At 35.3% G+C, this 18,078-nt stretch overlaps 2 protein-coding genes across 2 annotated transcripts; both read right to left on the bottom strand.

The window, feature by feature from the left end:
• Window positions 1-3,913: 3,913 nt before the first annotated feature.
• Window positions 3,914-9,048, bottom strand: LOC130657159 (potassium voltage-gated channel subfamily C member 1-like). Its single transcript, XM_057460124.1, has 2 exons — window positions 5,895-9,048; window positions 3,914-4,459 (listed from the first exon to the last, which is right to left on the bottom strand). Exons 1-2 carry the CDS (start codon window positions 6,408-6,410, stop codon window positions 3,920-3,922), a joined length of 1,056 nt encoding a protein of 351 aa, XP_057316107.1. The 5' UTR covers window positions 6,411-9,048; the 3' UTR covers window positions 3,914-3,919.
• A 1,252-nt stretch (window positions 9,049-10,300) lies between these two features.
• LOC130657158 (uncharacterized) lies at window positions 10,301-12,810 on the bottom strand. Its single transcript, XM_057460123.1, has 4 exons — window positions 12,684-12,810; window positions 12,026-12,338; window positions 11,738-11,825; window positions 10,301-11,305 (listed from the first exon to the last, which is right to left on the bottom strand). Exons 1-4 carry the CDS (start codon window positions 12,689-12,691, stop codon window positions 10,911-10,913), a joined length of 804 nt encoding a protein of 267 aa, XP_057316106.1. The 5' UTR covers window positions 12,692-12,810; the 3' UTR covers window positions 10,301-10,910.
• Window positions 12,811-18,078: the final 5,268 nt, after the last annotated feature.

Genomic DNA, 18,078 nt, shown 5'->3' with positions numbered 1-18,078 from the left:
CAGGATTAGGGTTAGAACCAACCTCGCCTCCCCGGGGATCTTATACGCTTATGATATTCTAACGAGACGGCCATTACGGAGCCGTCAAAAAACAGATCCTAGCTCTCCCAACCTACTCCCCCCCAGAGCTCTTTCACATCATGATATGACATCGCTTCAGTTTATCACAGGTGTAGAGAAGGAAGGAGGTTGGTCCTCTCACAATAGCTTTAATTTTATGTCACTAATTAAATGCTCGAGCATGTGAAAATATTAGCCTTGAATATACAAAAGTCATTTCATGACAATAGTCCATCGATCAAGCTTGTGACCTGCCATCAACTTACGAACTCTACAACACAGCATGTTATGTTATGAGTGACACATTAGCTAAGTAAATATCGCAAAATTAACCCCTCCCCCCCCCCCCCTGAAGTCCAAATGTTAATTGGATACTCGTTTTTAGATAAGAACCAGTAAAACCTGAAGCTGTTTGTTTTATTCTTATCGTGTTTTATATAGTAAGAACGCTACTTCATTGTTCTGATGCAGCTTTCTTTAACACCTTAACTGTCATAAAAAACGAAATACCGTGTTTAGGAGATCACGGCAGTCTGGATCTACAACTTTTTAATCTATTGCTGACAGGCGTGATAATGATATATGAGGCGTTATGTACGTTGCTTCTAGGGATTTAAGAACATTCAAAATCAAATCCAACGTGTCAGGGCGTGTCCTGGTTTTATTTTACCTTCATCATTAGCTTATGTGAAGCTGTAAAAGCAAATAATTTTTGGAGATTTTAAACATGATATGTTTTTAGATAAAGAAAGTGTCAAAAACGGGAGTTCAAAGAAGTATTAGAAGTATTTCTTTTCGCCTTCATAGAAGAGTGACTTTACAAAAAGTAAACAAGGATAATTGAAATAGACAAAGTGATAAAATTTTCCCTTATGTGTCATATATTTTGTCCAGCGAATAATTTTGTCCGTAACATTTTCTGTCCGATAAGGTACATAGGTAAACAAAAAATTGCATTTTTATGTCAGAAGGAAAGCAAGACGGAAAAAAAACAGTTAAACGGGCGAGTGTAATAAGTCAGTTATATATAAGGTAACTTTTTAACTTAGGCAGATGTGACCATTAAAGAGGCAGTATGGTAAGCTGGGCAAAAAATAAAAATAGGGCACTTGTAACTTTTTTAGCTTCGGGTATGGAACTTATTCGTAGTTTGGTTACATATAAGAAATAAAATTGTAAATATTTCGACGATTAAAAAAAATTCAAAGTTTCAAAGATATGCTTATGTTATAGGTATGCAGAAGGTTATCCACTGTGTGTTGGGTAGGTTTTAGAAATAGTTTATGACTGCTAAGGCAGCTAGCTTTCTTTTATTTTTTGATTATACATTGCCGGGCATTTCTTTCGGCACATATCGTACTTTAAAGGAAGTTTTAAAAATTCTCCTCAGTACTACACAAAAACATGTGTAAGAAATTGGTGAGCTTGTTGCGAGTTTGACATTGAATTGGTAATAACTTGCAGTCTGAAGGCATATATTTACTGGTTGACTATGCGCTTTTCTTTCTTTATTTTGTCGCCTACTTTATGATTCGAATGGTGTTGCTCCATTTTCAAACTGTTGTAGAAATTAAGGAATTAAGTCATTAAAATAAACAAGGAATTGAAAAATGTTTGTCATCAAGATATGAAATCCGTGAAGTATTTAGGATTTCGTAACTATACTTTCTGTTGTCTATACCATGTCCGCAATGACTAAAAAAGTTGAACCTGTTCACATAGGTGGGTCATGTGAGATAAATTATTCATCCAATAGTAATGCTTCCTTTGAATGCATTATGCATGTGACATAACACATGACAACGAAGCATAACAAGCGTCTGGGAAAACAAATATACATAAATTGAACAAATTAGACATTTAGCTAGGTCAGCAGAATATATGTCCCTTATTCGTACAAATTTTAACGAGCACTTAATTTAGCGATTTTAGTCTGAAATCGCCAAAATAAATGCTCGTCAAACTTTAATTTTTTCATCCATCGTCCAAATAAATGCTCGCTATTTTTTTTTTTTTTTTTTTATTTATTGCCAAATTTAATGCATAAAAACTTAACTCTGTTATAGATAAAAAAAATGTGGCAAAGAAAAATAAGCTAAATTTTACAAACACTAGAACGTTCTTGTTTAAAAAATCTTTTTTTTTTCTCCATCTTTCTATCCGATAAAGCTTTTAAGATAAAGTTTGTCAGCAACATAAAAAACGAAAGAGAATCTTTCCATCGCCAAATTAAATACACGTCTAATTTTAGTCCAAATGACCATCGCCAAATTAAATGCACGTCAAGATATTTTTGCCATCGCCAAATTAAATTCTCGCCAAAAAATCAATTTGGTCCCTCGCCAAATTAAATTCTCGCCTTTTAATAAGAAGAGATACTCTAACCTAGTCTTACTATTTCACAACAATATTTACAACAGAAAAAATATCACAAAGTTTTCATAACAAGTTTTACATACGGTTTAGGACTCAAACTCCGGGGAGATTACAAAATACTTCTTGAACAAAGATTGTTAGCCTCGTTTTCAGAGCTTGTCGTTTTCATGAAGCTTTGACATAAATACACGCTACATGTGTTTTGCAATGATTTTTTGTCTTCGTCACATGACGCATCATTCGGGTGCGGACCATTCCCCTTTGCTCGACAATGCCATCACCAATGCAGCTAGATCTTTCTTTCTAGTAGGTGCAATGCGTCCATCGTCTTTCAATTTTTTAATTGAACCAATCCACAAATTGTAACCACGTGATCCGATAGGCGGTAATGTATTGGCTCTTAGTTTTTTAGATCCTGTACTAGAGTTTCTCCTGTGACCATTTTCTATATTCCCATTGGTTAATGTTTTTTCAGGTGATACTTTGTTACGTTTATTATAAGTTTTTTCATCCTTTACAGTGTGTTGACCCATAAAAGAATTTGCATGCTCGGCTAGTTTTACTTTCATTTTAGGAGGTAAGGAGATTCGAGCTTTTGCGTAACTGTAATATATTGAAAAGTTTGTGGCAACCACGGAAACTGGTAACGCAACCATAAGTAAGCCACATACAGCGCACATGATACCAACAATTTGGCCAAGCCAACTCTTTGGCGCCATATCACCATAGCCTACCTAGAAAAAACTCATGAAAAGATAAAACTGTTTCATTAAGTTCAACCATGTGTATACTTGAATAATTCTCTTTACACATTTTCTTGTAAGCAACTAGTAAGTAAAACTCGGTCTCTTGAATGAATTCCTCTTGATAACTGGAACTTTTCCTTTTGTGTTCAAATTTTTTTAAATAAAATTCAAAATTTTTGACTATTTTATACAATTATTTTGATATTTAAAACACAAAGAAAGCATCAAAACTAAACTAACAACAAGAACAGCATGTTTAGTACATGTGGGGACAAAATTCGCTCCCTTGTATTAAGTATTTTAGTCCGTAAAAAAATAGACAACTTCAAATATAGCTATAGAACTGTTTTTTACTTTAGAAATGAAAAGAAGATATGTCCTGTGTAAGTTATTGAAAGTCGACTTTATCTATAAGAGCCAGAATATGAAGAGGTTGATGATTAATTTTACATTTGTTACCGTCATTTTAAACTACACAAGGGTACGATTTTTAACATGTAGCGACTACTAGCAGCCTTTAGCGAGCCCTAACAGTCTATAGCGACCCATACCACCTATAGCGACCCCTACCAACCTTTGCCCACCTTATCAGCCTATAACGGCCCCTACCAGCTAAACCAGCTAACTGTTGGCGTTGCGTGCAAAATAAAATGGGACTGGCTTCATAACCTTTGTGAGATGAGTAACGAACTAAACTTTTGTGGCAAATGGCACTAATATACATTTACAAGTAGAATTTATATACATACCGTCGTCATTGTAATAAAAGACCACCACAGGCAGTGTGGAATAGATTTGAACAAGGTACCTTCCAACCTCCCTTCAATAAAATAGCTTGCGTAAGCAAATATGGTTGCCAGTAGCAACATAAGAAACACCAACAAGGATAGCTCAGGCAAACTTTCTTTTAATGTGTTTGACAGGACTTGCAGCGTGTAATTATACCGAAATGTTCGGAATACTTTAACAATCCGAAATATGGAAAGCGCGTCTGTATAATAGGAGTAACCTTTGTTGTTGATTAAAAGTTCCAAGTAGATGGGTATCATTGACATTACATCGACGATGTTCAAATGATCTTTCAAAAATTCTTTTCTGTTCGGACATAATATAAGTCGTAGTAAAAATTCAATAGTGAAATAGCTAGTAAGGACAGCTTCGATGACTCGTATAACATGTAGAACCACTTCACTGGATTCTTTTACTTTCTCCATTGATGTGATGATGGGTAGAATAATATACAAAAACAGAAAGACATACGCAACATAAGCATGGATCTAAAAATATAAACAAATCAAGGAAGAGTGATATTGTTTCTATTAAATCAACTGAAAGCAACATCTCGTAAGACCTGTTAATTTTTACCGAGGACTAAAAGGCGAAATCTCTATAGAAATTCATGTTACCTACGCATCTATTTAAGACCTGTCCTCAAGGATTAAAAGGCGAAATCTCCATAGAAATTCATGTTACCAGTTTAAATCCCCTGAAATACGAAATCTGTCAGAAGTGTATCTTTCTTGACAGTCTCTTTGTCACCTGATAGCGTGTCAAGAAATAATGCAATTCTTCCCCAAAAATTGTTACCATGGCAACCGGTTACTAGGGCAACATGTGTAGAAAGTGACAATTTCCTACGAATAATATCTTAAAAATAGTAAATGTTTCACTCTTTTAATTCTGCAGGCAGAATGATTTTCTTTTTCGAAAAACCTTAATTGGTTTTTTAAAAGTTTCTATCGCATTGCAATAGTACTCTACAGTCTGGTGACGAGTTGGAAACATTCGTCCTAGTAATCTCTATTTACGCTAACCACGTTCCCAGCGCCTTTTGTCTTTTTGCTACATCGATACGGCGAGACCATCGCTGTTCCGATGTCAGAAAAGATACAAGAATAGAATAGGATATTTTCTTGAACTACGGGCTAGGATTCTCAAAAGAACACCTTTTCTGTTAAACTTTTATCATGAAAGAAGCGCGTAACATTTCCAGCTAAAAGCAATCTCTTTTAAATTCAAAATTCAGAAAATTAAACTCAATCCAACACCCCTTTTCTTCCCTCTTTTGATATCACAATGTATTCATTTAGACAGCTGGAGATTCTTTCACTCATTTTTTTCTTCTAGATTTATTTCACATTTTTAATTTTAGAAAACCAATTTGTAAAGAAATAGATTTTATTTCTCGAAGTCACTTTTTATATTCATTAGAATCCCGACCCTCGAAACCATTTATATTCCTAAGGCACAAAAGCATATTGACCGATAAAATAAATTAATAATTGCTTGAAGAAAAATAAGAGTGCATACGATTGGGTATTTCGCGTGCATGATGATCAGAGTCTGTGATAAATAAATAAAATATATCTTTGCCGCCTGTCATATTTTATATGTAATTTTCAAATCGTTTATTTATTTGAATTGTTTTTCATGTTAAGGGAAACGTCGAAAAAGTTTTCAATGAAGTTTTGCAGCTATATGAATTATTCATTTATGAAACTTGATTTTCAAAGCAAAAATTCAAAATTTTACAAGCGCAAGTCAGGCAAACTTTATTATCACTAGTATATATTATGTTGCTATAATCAAAGTTTCTGAAAGTTTAGGTTATATCGAGTACTACCCTACGTGTATTCCTATCCTTCATGAGAAAGCAGATGCAAGAATGTTTTTGCGACAAAAAAGATTGTATTATACTTCAGAAAAACTTACTCTAGCAGCCCTGGAGGAGTATGCGTCATCGAGGAATTTCCACATTTTCACTCGCACTGCGTGTAGCTTGCTGTTCGTTTCTTCGTCTTCGTAATTCTCCCCGCCTTTAAAAAGAGGACCTTTAAAACCTTTTAATTTTGCGTCTTTTTCTCTGTTCTTAGCATACTCTTCCCAGCAACAGCTTTGCATTTGTGCTTCATCTACCCCCCAAAATTTTAATTCAATTTCAAAAACAGGTCCACATATATTTGCGGGATAATGCAACTCTCCTGTTCGAAAATAATTCAATATGGCTTCGAAACAAGTTGGGTTCCTATCGAAGAAAAATTCATGCCTTACAGGATCATACGCAGGAGAATGCCTCAAAATTTGGTAATTTTCGGAAATCCATGAAAGGCGACTGCCAGGTATAGCTTTTAGAGTACTAACGAACGTCTCGTGCCTTTGCCCACCGATATTAAATATCAACCGCGCGTTACGATGCGGAGATGAATTCGAAGGTTCTCCACCCTCCATCTCTTTTTCAGTGTAAATATCTTGTAGAATTCAATAAAATATACTGCGTTTGTTCTCCGTTATAAAGTATAACTGTAATTATTCTTTTTACGCAAAATTAGGGTAAATGTTAAGTAAAACCCAACAATGACAATAAAGATGTCCCTTTATACGCATATAATTTAGTCCACTCCAGTTCATTTTAGTCATGGCTCAAATCCACAATTTAAAAACAGGAACATATAAACTTCCATTTCAAACGTTAGGTCACTCTGCAATTGTAAAATGCACAGTATGTCACCGCTACACGATATTTCTTGTTTAAGTAAGATGTATATGGTGGAGAAAATTGAACAAAAACAAACTAATCACGTGGTTAAGACGGAGAAAAATAATATGTTTCCTAGCAACCTATTGTTTGGCGGTAAAAAATCTTAGGAGTGTTCGAAATACAAGTTTTAGGGTTATGTAGATATTGAATACAAGTCATTAATTATATATAATGTAGTTTTTAAATTTTACCTGTGCAAAATTTCTACGGCTTTAAGAAGGACGTTTTAAATTTAATGAACACATGATATTGATTCTTACATACTGGCCAATTATTTTAACCATTAAATGCACGTAATTTTTCATAAAAAACCTGTTAATAAAAAACAAAGTACTTTGTAAACAAACTTAGGCAGCTTGTAGTCATGCGCTGTTTCCCTATATTATTTCGTTTACCCTGCTTTAAAGTGACGTATAATCATAGTCATAAGAAAAAGAGATTTTCGGGCGGAAGCACTAAAACAGTAGAAGTACCCGGCCAATAGGGGTGGCCCGAATGAAAGGGGATCAGATTTTGTGAAATGGCCGCTTTGAAGGAAGACTTCTATAGCAAAGTTATTGATGCAATATTAAGTGCTATAGATGGTGACATTTTATAGAGTAACGAAGGTTTTGAAGAGAATCTAGCTGCAATAGTAAATGAAATTCCCGAATAGGATGCGAAAGTCACATTTCCCTGTAGTTTTTTATACAGTTTGTGTCTCTCCAAGAGGGTTAGCACGCTATACCAACGCCAAACATGAAAGCAAAGAAAAAAATGAATCTATGAATTAAAACAAATATGGGGAAGCTGTTTTAAAGCTAGCTGGTGGTGAGTGCTATCCACAAGAAATCACCGATGAATTCAAGATATTCAAGGTTGGTGCTCTTGACAAGTGAAAGTTGTTATAAAACCATTCAATGGTGATGGTGAAAAATTCATCCTTTTACAAAAATACTTTTAATACACAGCATCCTTTCTTGGTTCAATTCTGAGTCGCAACTGTAGCGTTTTGTTAGGGATGAAATTGGCTAATCTTGTTTTGTGTCATCTATCAATCACAACATTGGAGGAGAATGTTTTACAGATGCCAAGTGAGTTACGCACCTTCTATGAGTGATCTCGTATCTTGGTAGATATGTCTTCAGCACCATGTACTCTAAGGTCCCAAATAACCGCCCCCTCCCCCCATCCCGCTAATTATCGGAGGAAAATTACCTGTTACGTTTTAAGTTTTGTCAGGTCTCCTCCTCGTTTATTAACCCCTCCCCTGCTATTCTGGACCTTAGGGTATGGTTGCATACGTTTTTTCAACAAAAAAGACCATACAATCCAAATATCATTAACAGTATCTGGCTATCTTGTGGACAAGATCAACATTCGACATGATCTTTTCAAATCTGAATTAAGATCAGAGTTCCAGGGATAGAGGATGTACATATTTCTTCTTGTAGGATTTTGATTTCATGATTTAAACATAAATTTTCAATTGACAATGCCTTTTTCTCACTACGTTCTTCACAAAGCCCCATCAAGATACGCTCTAATGATGTAAGTGAAAATTGGTGCATCAAATTTTACAGGTACTTTCAAATTTAATGACATACGTTTTGCTGAAATTGTTTGCATATGATATCACTATTCAGATTTAATAATACGCAATCTGAAGACCGAGAAAACACAGTTTTTTGCAATTGATTTTAATCAGAATGAATTCCGACTGTTTTGGAGAAAGTATGTTTATTGAAGTACAATGATCTTGAAATGGGTGGGTCACTATAATTCCAGCACATATGAGATATATAGAGATCTCTTTTATCAAGTTTGACAATGTGATGTTCCTTATGGGCCGCTAGTACAGTTATATATGTCGTGATTATCAGGGAGGTCCCAACTGCATATATTGTAAATGAAAGTAAGTCATCATCATACATCTCCACCTTTGGATTGCAGTATATGCCATCAGATATGCTTACGATTACCATATTGGTCAATATTTGTAAACTCCAATTCAACGAAGTTTCAATATTTTTGCTCGACTCACAAAGTTTACGAAGGATTGATAATACACATGAGGAGTCGGTTTCCTCCAATGTGGCATTTGCTTTCTTATATTCAATATCTTTGGCTGTAGCACGTGGATTAACAGCTGTGCCAAAAGTGAAAAAATAAATTGACGTATATGTATATTCAGCAGTAGCTTATATAATTTTCTGTAATAGAGTATATTTATATGCACATACCTTAAAGAAGGAATACTTTTGCGTTTAAAGTTCAGTGTTGGTATTAAACCAGCGATAAGTGTTTTTCTTTTTTCATCTAAAAAACAAAACAGCAGCTTTTCTACGAGGGACTAAGTTATAGATACATCAACAGTCATCGCTCTGACATGTCTGCATATCATAATAGCATTGAGGGAAAACCCGCTGGACAACATCCGGATACATGCACAATTATTAGTGGGAGGAGATAACCTCCGACTGCTACCGCCGCAATACTGCAGTATTTTTGAAGTTAAGTCTGCTTTCACATTTCTCAACAAAATAGGGGATTACACTAAATTGGCGCATAAGGACCTCACTTTAAAAACAGTGATGCTTCTGGCCCTCTCCACCATGAGTAGGGCATCAGAACTTCACTTATTAGACACGAAATTTATTGTTAAAACCCAGTAGAAAAGAGGAGATTAAGACGAGGTCCGATTATGTAAAAAGCCTCTGGAACACCCCTTTTTCCAGTGAAAACTTTAGCAGCCTACCAAACCTTGACAGCAGAAAACCACTGAGAGTGTTCTATTTTTCAGTTTCATTAACCCGCAAAAAGGAGTAACCTGAAGCACAATAGGCAGATTGCTTAAGAAGGTGTTGAAGGCAGTAGGTATCAATATCTCAGTTTTAAAGGGACATTCAACCTGATCGAGGGCATCTACACATGCATTTAAAAGACAAGCAACAGTGACAGATATTTTGAAGTGTAAAAACTGGTCTAGGGAATCAAATTGACACGTTTCTTTCACAAAGAAGTTGCGCAGTCCCCAAATACACATTAATTTACAGATACGCTTAAAGATAAAAAAAGCTTTAAATAGGGGCCGAAAATCGGTCCGAATCGGTTTATGTGGGCGTCCGGACCTCAGAGTGCGCCATGTAATGTTTGGAGCATACAACTTTGGTATGAAAGAAATATTGGAAAAAAAGACAAATTTTATTTAAAAAAAAAATGAAAGAAACTGTAACAGCATCTACTGTTGTTAACCGTTGTTCATATTCTGTAACTGGTAAAAGTGGATGCGGAAAGTCATATTTGATCAAATTTTTTTACAAATCCTTAACAAAGTTATTGGTTAAAATGGTTGAAAGAAGGAAGCAACAATTTTTTTGTGTAGGTCCTACAGATGTAGTTGCTGCAGACATTGGAGGTACAACAAAGTATTCATGTTTCAAAATGTATTGAAATAATCTTGTGATAAAATGCCAATTCATTTACGAAACGAGGCCGGTGTAAACAGGAGTTTGTTTCTAATGCATAACTTGCACCTACAGGCTTGCTAAGGTTTGCTATATTGTTAATCATACCAATACCACAAAAAGACAGGAAAAAGATGCATAAAAAGTTGTTTTAAGCTTAAAACAACTGATTACAAAGTTGGCAAAAACATTTAAAAGAAAAAGTAACACTCAAAATATACAGAGTTAATATACATACATAGTATCTAAAAAGTTTAAAGTATAAATACAATTATTAATAAATATAACATAACCATAACATTAACCGAAGTTTCTTCTTCAGCGTCTTTGTTGTTGTTATTTGTTGTTGTTATTTGTTGTTGACCTCCAAAAGTTTCTTGGTTTGAAGAGATGGGGAACGTTACGGCCCTGTGTGACAAAATCTGTTTGAACAAAACTCCACTTTTGTGTGATTCTAAATTCAGCTTGATCAAAACGACGTCGTGTCCCCTTCGTCATCTGGGACATTCCAAATTGATATTGTTTTTCCTTTATTTTTGACGATTGTAGGGATTAAGCATTATGATAAAAGCTTAAACATTAGTTATTTCTCAACAAGCGTCGTCAAAAGTAAAACGAACTCAACTTTGCCATTAAGTACAAGAGCTATTTGTTAGCATTAAAAAGACACAAGTGTAAACAAAATGCCCCTAAACTTTTAGCGATGCACCAGTAAAACATATCCAAATAAACATAAAATTAATACTACACATCTACGTAGGCTTTCATATCGTAAGCGTACATTGAACTACTACTGCCTCCCATATGATATAACACAACATATTGCCCAGATAAGTAATTATCGCATTCTACTAGCATTTCAACACCTGAGTACGGCGGAAGTAATGAGCAAAACTCATTTCCGTATTTTGCATTTACATTACCGATACTTATTTCAAATCTGTCGTTTGTACTGTACATCATCAATGTAACAAATCTTATTAGTTTTTCCGAACCGAGATTTAACGAAATGAAGGCATCAACGCTACTACTTGTGCCTGCCATCGTACCATAACTACCATCGGTTAATTGCGACGCAGGATAAGAAGAGTAACCTGGACTCGCATAAGGCGATCCATACAAACCTTGAAATTTGTTAGCTGAAAATATAACAAAACATTCAAAGAACAATGTAAAGTAATACACTCCACCTCATTCCACGGGGTTTTTTTCTCTTTCAAAAAAAAAAAAAAAAGGGAAAAAAACAAGGTTAATCCACATCAAGAGGAAGTAAATGTTGATTACCCTATCAACAAACAGGACAGGACAACTTGTAACAGGACAACTTGTAACTTTTTTATATATCAATGCAGGTCATGTTAAATCAACATCCTCGTTGCGCAACCAGTTCAAAAAAATAAGCTTTTATTTATGTATGTTAAGGGGCACAAAAATTAAAGGCTTAAATAACTGCCACAATCGCAAAGTTTACCTTTTTCCGAAAATTATTAAAATCACGGTTTTTTGGTCAGCAAAATTTTATTCCCCAGAAATGAGAAAATTTCCACAGTAAATTTGTGAGAAATACATACCGATGCACTGGTATCCAGGACTCTCACAAATATCAACACAAGCTGACGTCATTGGGCAAGGTGATAGTGATCGACACACAGGTCCCCTCTAAAAAAACAATGTAATACAACGCCTGTGAAAACGAAGAAGAAGAAGAAGAAGAAGAAGAAGAAGAAGAAGAAGAAGAAGAAGAAGAAGAAGAAGAAGAAGAAGAAGAAGAAGAAGAAGAAGAAGAAGAAGAAGAAGAAGAAGAAGAAGAAGAAGAAGAAGAAGAAGAAGAAGAAGAAGAAGAAGAAGAATGAACATACGTTTGGAGTGCCATAGTTTGTTGAATAGAATTTCCACCCATGTCCACTTTGTTGTGTACCAGAATCGATCGCTAACAGCTCACAAGATGTATTATCCACCTTGTGATTGAAATAGGTGCAAGTATCGTGTGAGATGCATAACAGAGCACAATCACGTGCTGTGACATCTGCGTGCGTCTCTTGCACCGTCCCAGAGTATCGTATATCTGTTTTAATGACCGTGAAATTTCCATTACGCTTACACGGTAGTCTTGTGATGTATGCGACACAAGGCAACACCGAAATGAGAATGATATACACGACACTACTTATTCTAAAACAAAACAAATAGTTGCATAGTTAACTCTAGAGGTTAGGTTATCAACCTCGTTTTCAGGACTTTATATCTTTCACTGGCTGTCCGCTTGTCTCGCCGTCAGATATACAAAGAGATAACAAGTCCTGGAATCGAGGTTGGGTAGGTTATTCTACTTAGAAGAAACAAAAATTTGTGTGAACAAAATAAAATTTTTAGAAGCTGATATTTCCTCAGATTAAAAGCACGCCTAAATTAGATTTTCTTTTTCGTTACTTTGTTGCAATGGTTAGAACTACTTCTCATTGAAATCATTCATGTAACTCGAATTAAAACTTTGTAAAAAATTAACAACAACACTACCTGCCCATCTTTCATGTTTGTTGTTACATTTTCAAATCTTTATCTAGTTTTATATAAGATTTTTGAACCTCTCGTTGTTTATATTGCCTGGTTATGATGTCAATAATTATCATTTATAAGTTTTATAAATCATATTCTATTATTATCTATAACCGTATATATTTATAATTGATAAAATATCCTTGTCGGTTATTGAAACAGTCATTGCATGAAATGTTTAATTATGCATTATATAAATTAAATGTCATTATTCATTTAATAGATCGTTTGTTGTGGTGGACTCTTGTAGCGTTTTTACTTTTATAAAGCCTCCTGGCCGATGTTCTTACAAAAAACAACCCTTTGATCACCTCTGACGTCCTAGTATTCCCGGTCGTCGGTGAACTGTAAAATGTGAGAGTTATGTTTTAAGAGTAATTGTTTTTTAGTGAGTACATATATTTTTTAAAAGAGATCAAAACAAGTGGGTAATTCATGAATTTGCCACCACCCTCAGTGGTCTTATTATAGCGAGTCGCAGGGGGCGAGTTTGTAATGAAATATTGAACAGCATTATGAGTTAAAAACAAACTTCGTTACTAGGCAACGATTTGTGTGATATCAAAGTTCTGGAGGCAAATGTTGATGCTTTTACTGCTTTTTTCTTTTTTTCTCATGAGAAAGGAAACTTGTTTCTGTGTCATATGATATTGATGCTAATACAAAAAAAAATCAAAAAAAAAATCAAAAACTATTTGAGGTTTTAACAAGTAAAAATGTAATAATTTGATATGAATTAATCAAAAGAAAAAAGAAGACATAAAAACAAGCGCATTTATAGCGCATGTGAAAAATCTATTTCATTAGGGATGCAAGCATCAACAGATAATATAAAATATCGATAACATAAAAACACCTGACATGTGCGTCATAACCACATAATTTGCTGCATGGCTATAATATTTAATAACATTGTTGGTGATCTGGTTTCTAACGCCCTTTGTTTGTGTGACAATAGATCTATTATCTACTAGCGTTGTTTTGGTAACGATGTTATGAAATTAAATAAAATTATAACGATATTTTAACAAATTATAAGTATATTGTAGAAATATTATAACTGTATTATAGAATATATTTAATGATATTATACAAATGTATCCTGGCCTTAACTAACCTGCAATGTTAAAATACAACTCAATAAATAAAAATAAAATTCATGAATAATTAATTAGTTCTGCTGAATATAGCTTTAGTTACGTGCTTGAAAAATTGTACAGAAATAAATGACGTAATTATTAAAGATGGCGCATTATAAGACGATCTTCATTATGCTTAAAACTCAATTTAGCCCCGTTCTCGGAAAAAATCTTTAGCCTGGATAAGTTTCGGGCGTCCAGCCTAGCTGTGCTGTCTCTATGTCTCTATCTCCTCAGGCGATTTTAAAAATTCCGCCTTCGCTGGCGGAAATCAAAAAGGCGAATACCTTCTGATTGCTTGTTGTTTCTTTGTGTGCATATATTTTCGATGACGTAAAAAAATGTAACGAAGCTGTAAGAGTGTAATAAAGATGTGATATTACGATTAAAATAATGCTGACTGTTAGCTGAGTCAAATTTGTAGCTTAGTAGAAAAGCGACTGAGGCATACTGCTAAGCAGGGGGATGGATTAAAATTTGATATTGTTAACACTATGTTAGTAGAGAAACCATTGGGCATATTGCTAATTAGAATTAGGTCAGATATGCTTAACATTTTTATTTGTACACCTTTGTATTTACGACCTTGTACAACTCTGATAACTAAGACGACAACACTAATAAATACAGCGTTATTATTGTTCCGCATAGGTTTGAGAAAAAAAAATCAGGTTATTTTTGGTTCAGCTAAGCGAATTAGAAAAAAACGAGAATAAAGACGCGTTTATAGCGCGTGTGAAAAATCCATTTAATTAGGGATGCAAGCATCAACAAAAAATATAAAATATCGATGACGTATATAATGGCTGGTCCATATATTAAAAAAACTGGAAAGGAGTATGTTTATGTGCTCCTTCTATTGTGTAAAGTTTGTAACGCTGATCGAACTAATGTACACACCTTTTTTATAAGAATATATTTTAAAAGAATATCAGTCTGGAGTTTTAGGTTAAAAACAATTATTGTTTGGAATAATAGAGAAATATGAATAATGGCCAACCTGGTTACAATTTGGGTGTTCTTAAAGTCTTGAGGAAATAATAGATAGAAACTGTTTGTTTTGAACTTACAATAAATTTGATTAGATAAAGGAAAAATTTGTTTTTTGTAAATAGTCAAAGCGGTTTAGGGGTAGAAAGAAGAAAACACGTATGTACAGCAGAACAGTCTTCGATGCAGGAGGTTTTTAATCAGCCTTGGCTTGGCTACACAAACAGTATATCTTTTGGCGGCAGTCCTTACCATTTACAAATTGTCCATGTGGCAGCCTCATAGTTTCTCAAGTGGCTCGGTGTATGTGGTACCATTGAACATTAGATGTGCTGCAGCAAAACCTGCGGTGAAGCGGGGAGTTGCCCCGTACGTACGAATTAATTTTTGTAGCTCTGCCTGCCAGTATTTGGTGACTTCAACGGTTCTTAGTACGTTGCCAAGATTCATCAGAAAGTGCTCCATCGGGCTATTGGTGTCACCTTTGTGTGTTGGAATCCCAGATGGATGACGAATTCAGTGAAGTGTCTGTGTACCCAGCTTTAACGGTATTCCAAAGTGCGGGTCTAGAGCTTAGTGGACAGACGCTGCTGATGTGGGTTCGACAAACTCTACGGCTGAGAACCGTGAATATAGACACTATACAACAATTATGTACTTCTTATTTGATAATGGTCCAAATAGATCTGCTCGTAGGTTGGTTTAGGTCGCATTTAGATGTAGTGTCATCTTCAGCGGTTATTTTTGCTTAGTATCGGTTGTCACTTGACATGTCATTCACGACGATACTGTGGTGGTGATTCTGGTAGCCATTCCAGGGAACCACAATAGATCGCACATGCTGCTCGATCTTTACTATGACCTGACGTTCTTCATGTGCAAGTATGACTGCTTTTGGTTGTAAGCGTTTGGGTATTACGGTAGCTGACAAAAAACTCAAACTTGTAGTATCACTTGCAAACAAATGGTCAAGTTACACGAATGAATCAAACAACCATTCAGACGCTCGCCACACTACCAAAAAATTGCAAATCACTATGAGTACATCAAGTCTAAAAGTTATTCTATACACACAATTGCACAACCAACTCTATAACTGGTTATTCTCCATCTTCTTTTTAATCATAAACTTTGCTTACCGATAGACATCTTCCTGTACTCACCATCTCACAAATCAGTAAGCGTAGTAATGCATTTACATTCATCCACACATAAATTAACCTAGAATTTACAATATAAAACAGAAATGACGTTATACATGGAAAGATAACACTTTGAACATTGAAAGGGTGACATTACAATACGATACGGCATATATCTAATGCTGATTTAACAGTACATTTACATGCCATCATAAATGGATGTTCTATTCACCAACGCAAAGTCAATGAGATTAAAGTCCCTAACTAGCGATCGTGAACCCCGAAAGATAGAGATACCGAAATGAAGCGTTTTTCAGCAATCATTTCGACTAAGCGTTTAAAGAAGGCTTTGTATTCATCGCCCATGTATTTACATTTACGTTACAGTGTGTGAAACTTGGAGATCACAGCGCCTGCATAATTTCCAATAGTTACTTCACAAGTTGTGGTGAAGACTGAAAGGAAAAACATGTCTGAGGCGACCACACCAGAGGCTGGTTGTCTTACAGAGGTGTTTTAAAAGACGGCGATAGGTCTCCAAAGTGGCCCACCAGTTGAGGGTGGACGATGTTATCTATAAGGTACGATCCGAAAATGATAGGAATAGCAATGGGATAATTCTAAATACTTGTATTCCGGCTTTAGTTATTTCAGTTCTTGTTGCAAAAAGGTCTTTGAAAATAGAGTAAACATCCCTAGAAAAGGTGCTTTTGAATTCCACAAACTTCAAAATACCCTAGTCTTCCCTTAGCCAAAATTTGCTGAAGTTGTATCACAACCACCCCATGAGAAAGGAAAATCGGTAAGAAATGTGAAATGCTGACGTCAGCATTTTTTTCTTTTAAAAAAGGATTCTGAATCAGAGTGTAATGAACTTTCATAGGATTTGAACACTTTTTGGAAAGACGTACGGGGAATTTATAGTACTAGGCCCATCAAATTTTCGAACATTTTTACGAGACAAAATAAACTAGGTGGGTCAATAAAAATGTAATTCTAAAGATAGAGGGTCCATGGCTTTCGAGAAGTTAAACACACGTTTATACACACAAACTCGATAGCTGATACGGTAATGTGGCTCTTCGTCCTTTTCTACCCTGCCGGCTGCTTGATTGAGATCGTGAAAGAGATGAAAAATCAAAAGAGAAAAAATACAATCCATGGTGGTTTTGCTGATTTTCATGGTGAATTGAAAAATGAAGGGTTTTTTAATACAAACACGAAAGAACATTTAGAGCAGTTTAGAATGTTCTTGTGGCCCACATTCGTCGATTTTTTCGTACATATCCGCATTTTAGGTTTTAAAAGTCAAGTTTCGCGGGTTGGTTCGTTTAGTCCCAAGGGCTACAAGTATATACTTTGACGTCATATAGTCATTAATATGACGTCAAATAAAATAGTGATTGCTTTTTATGAAGCTTGAGAAGCGAAGTGGTCGTTTACAGAAAGAGAAATATCAAATATTTGTGTGTAATGTATAAAAACAAAGATCGACCGGCAGTTATTGATGGAGTTCGTGTAAGTTATGGAGAATCAAACGTATGTGCTGCCACAAGAGAACGAATGATGGCTCCGATTGAAGTTGACAAGAAGAAGAAGAAAGAAAAAGGTACGTCGCAAAAATGGAAAGTTATGACACCTGAGCAAGTAAACCGACACTTAAACAGTGAAGTTCGGGTTAGACAGTACATTAAGAAGAAAGAAAAAGCTGATCGCGAGATAGATGGTCAATCTGCTAACTGTTCGAAAGATCAGTCTGACTCAACTTCTGACAGTGAAACAGTTGTGCAACAAAAGCTGATAAAGTCCGTCAAAAGCAACGAAAAAGTAACATGCCTGGATAAAGACTTCGCAGACAACAAGAAGACTGAAAGAAAACAAAAGCCAACTGGAGGAAGATCACGACGTAAAGGACCTGCCGCAGCAAACATTCCAATGATACCTCTTGGAAAGAAAACACCCCCAGTCGCTGGAAACAAGAAGTTTTACCCTCACCTAACATTAAATGATAGAAAAAGGAAGTGGACCCCACCCCTTCCTCCTTCACCACAACCACCTCCTCAGCCACACTCACATCCTTCAACA

This window comes from Hydractinia symbiolongicarpus, chromosome 9 (genome assembly GCF_029227915.1).
Source record: "Hydractinia symbiolongicarpus strain clone_291-10 chromosome 9, HSymV2.1, whole genome shotgun sequence".
Classification (NCBI taxonomy): domain Eukaryota; kingdom Metazoa; phylum Cnidaria; class Hydrozoa; order Anthoathecata; family Hydractiniidae; genus Hydractinia; species Hydractinia symbiolongicarpus.
The sequence above is the reverse complement of the archived record's forward strand: the minus strand, read 5'-3'. Positions and strand labels throughout refer to the sequence as shown.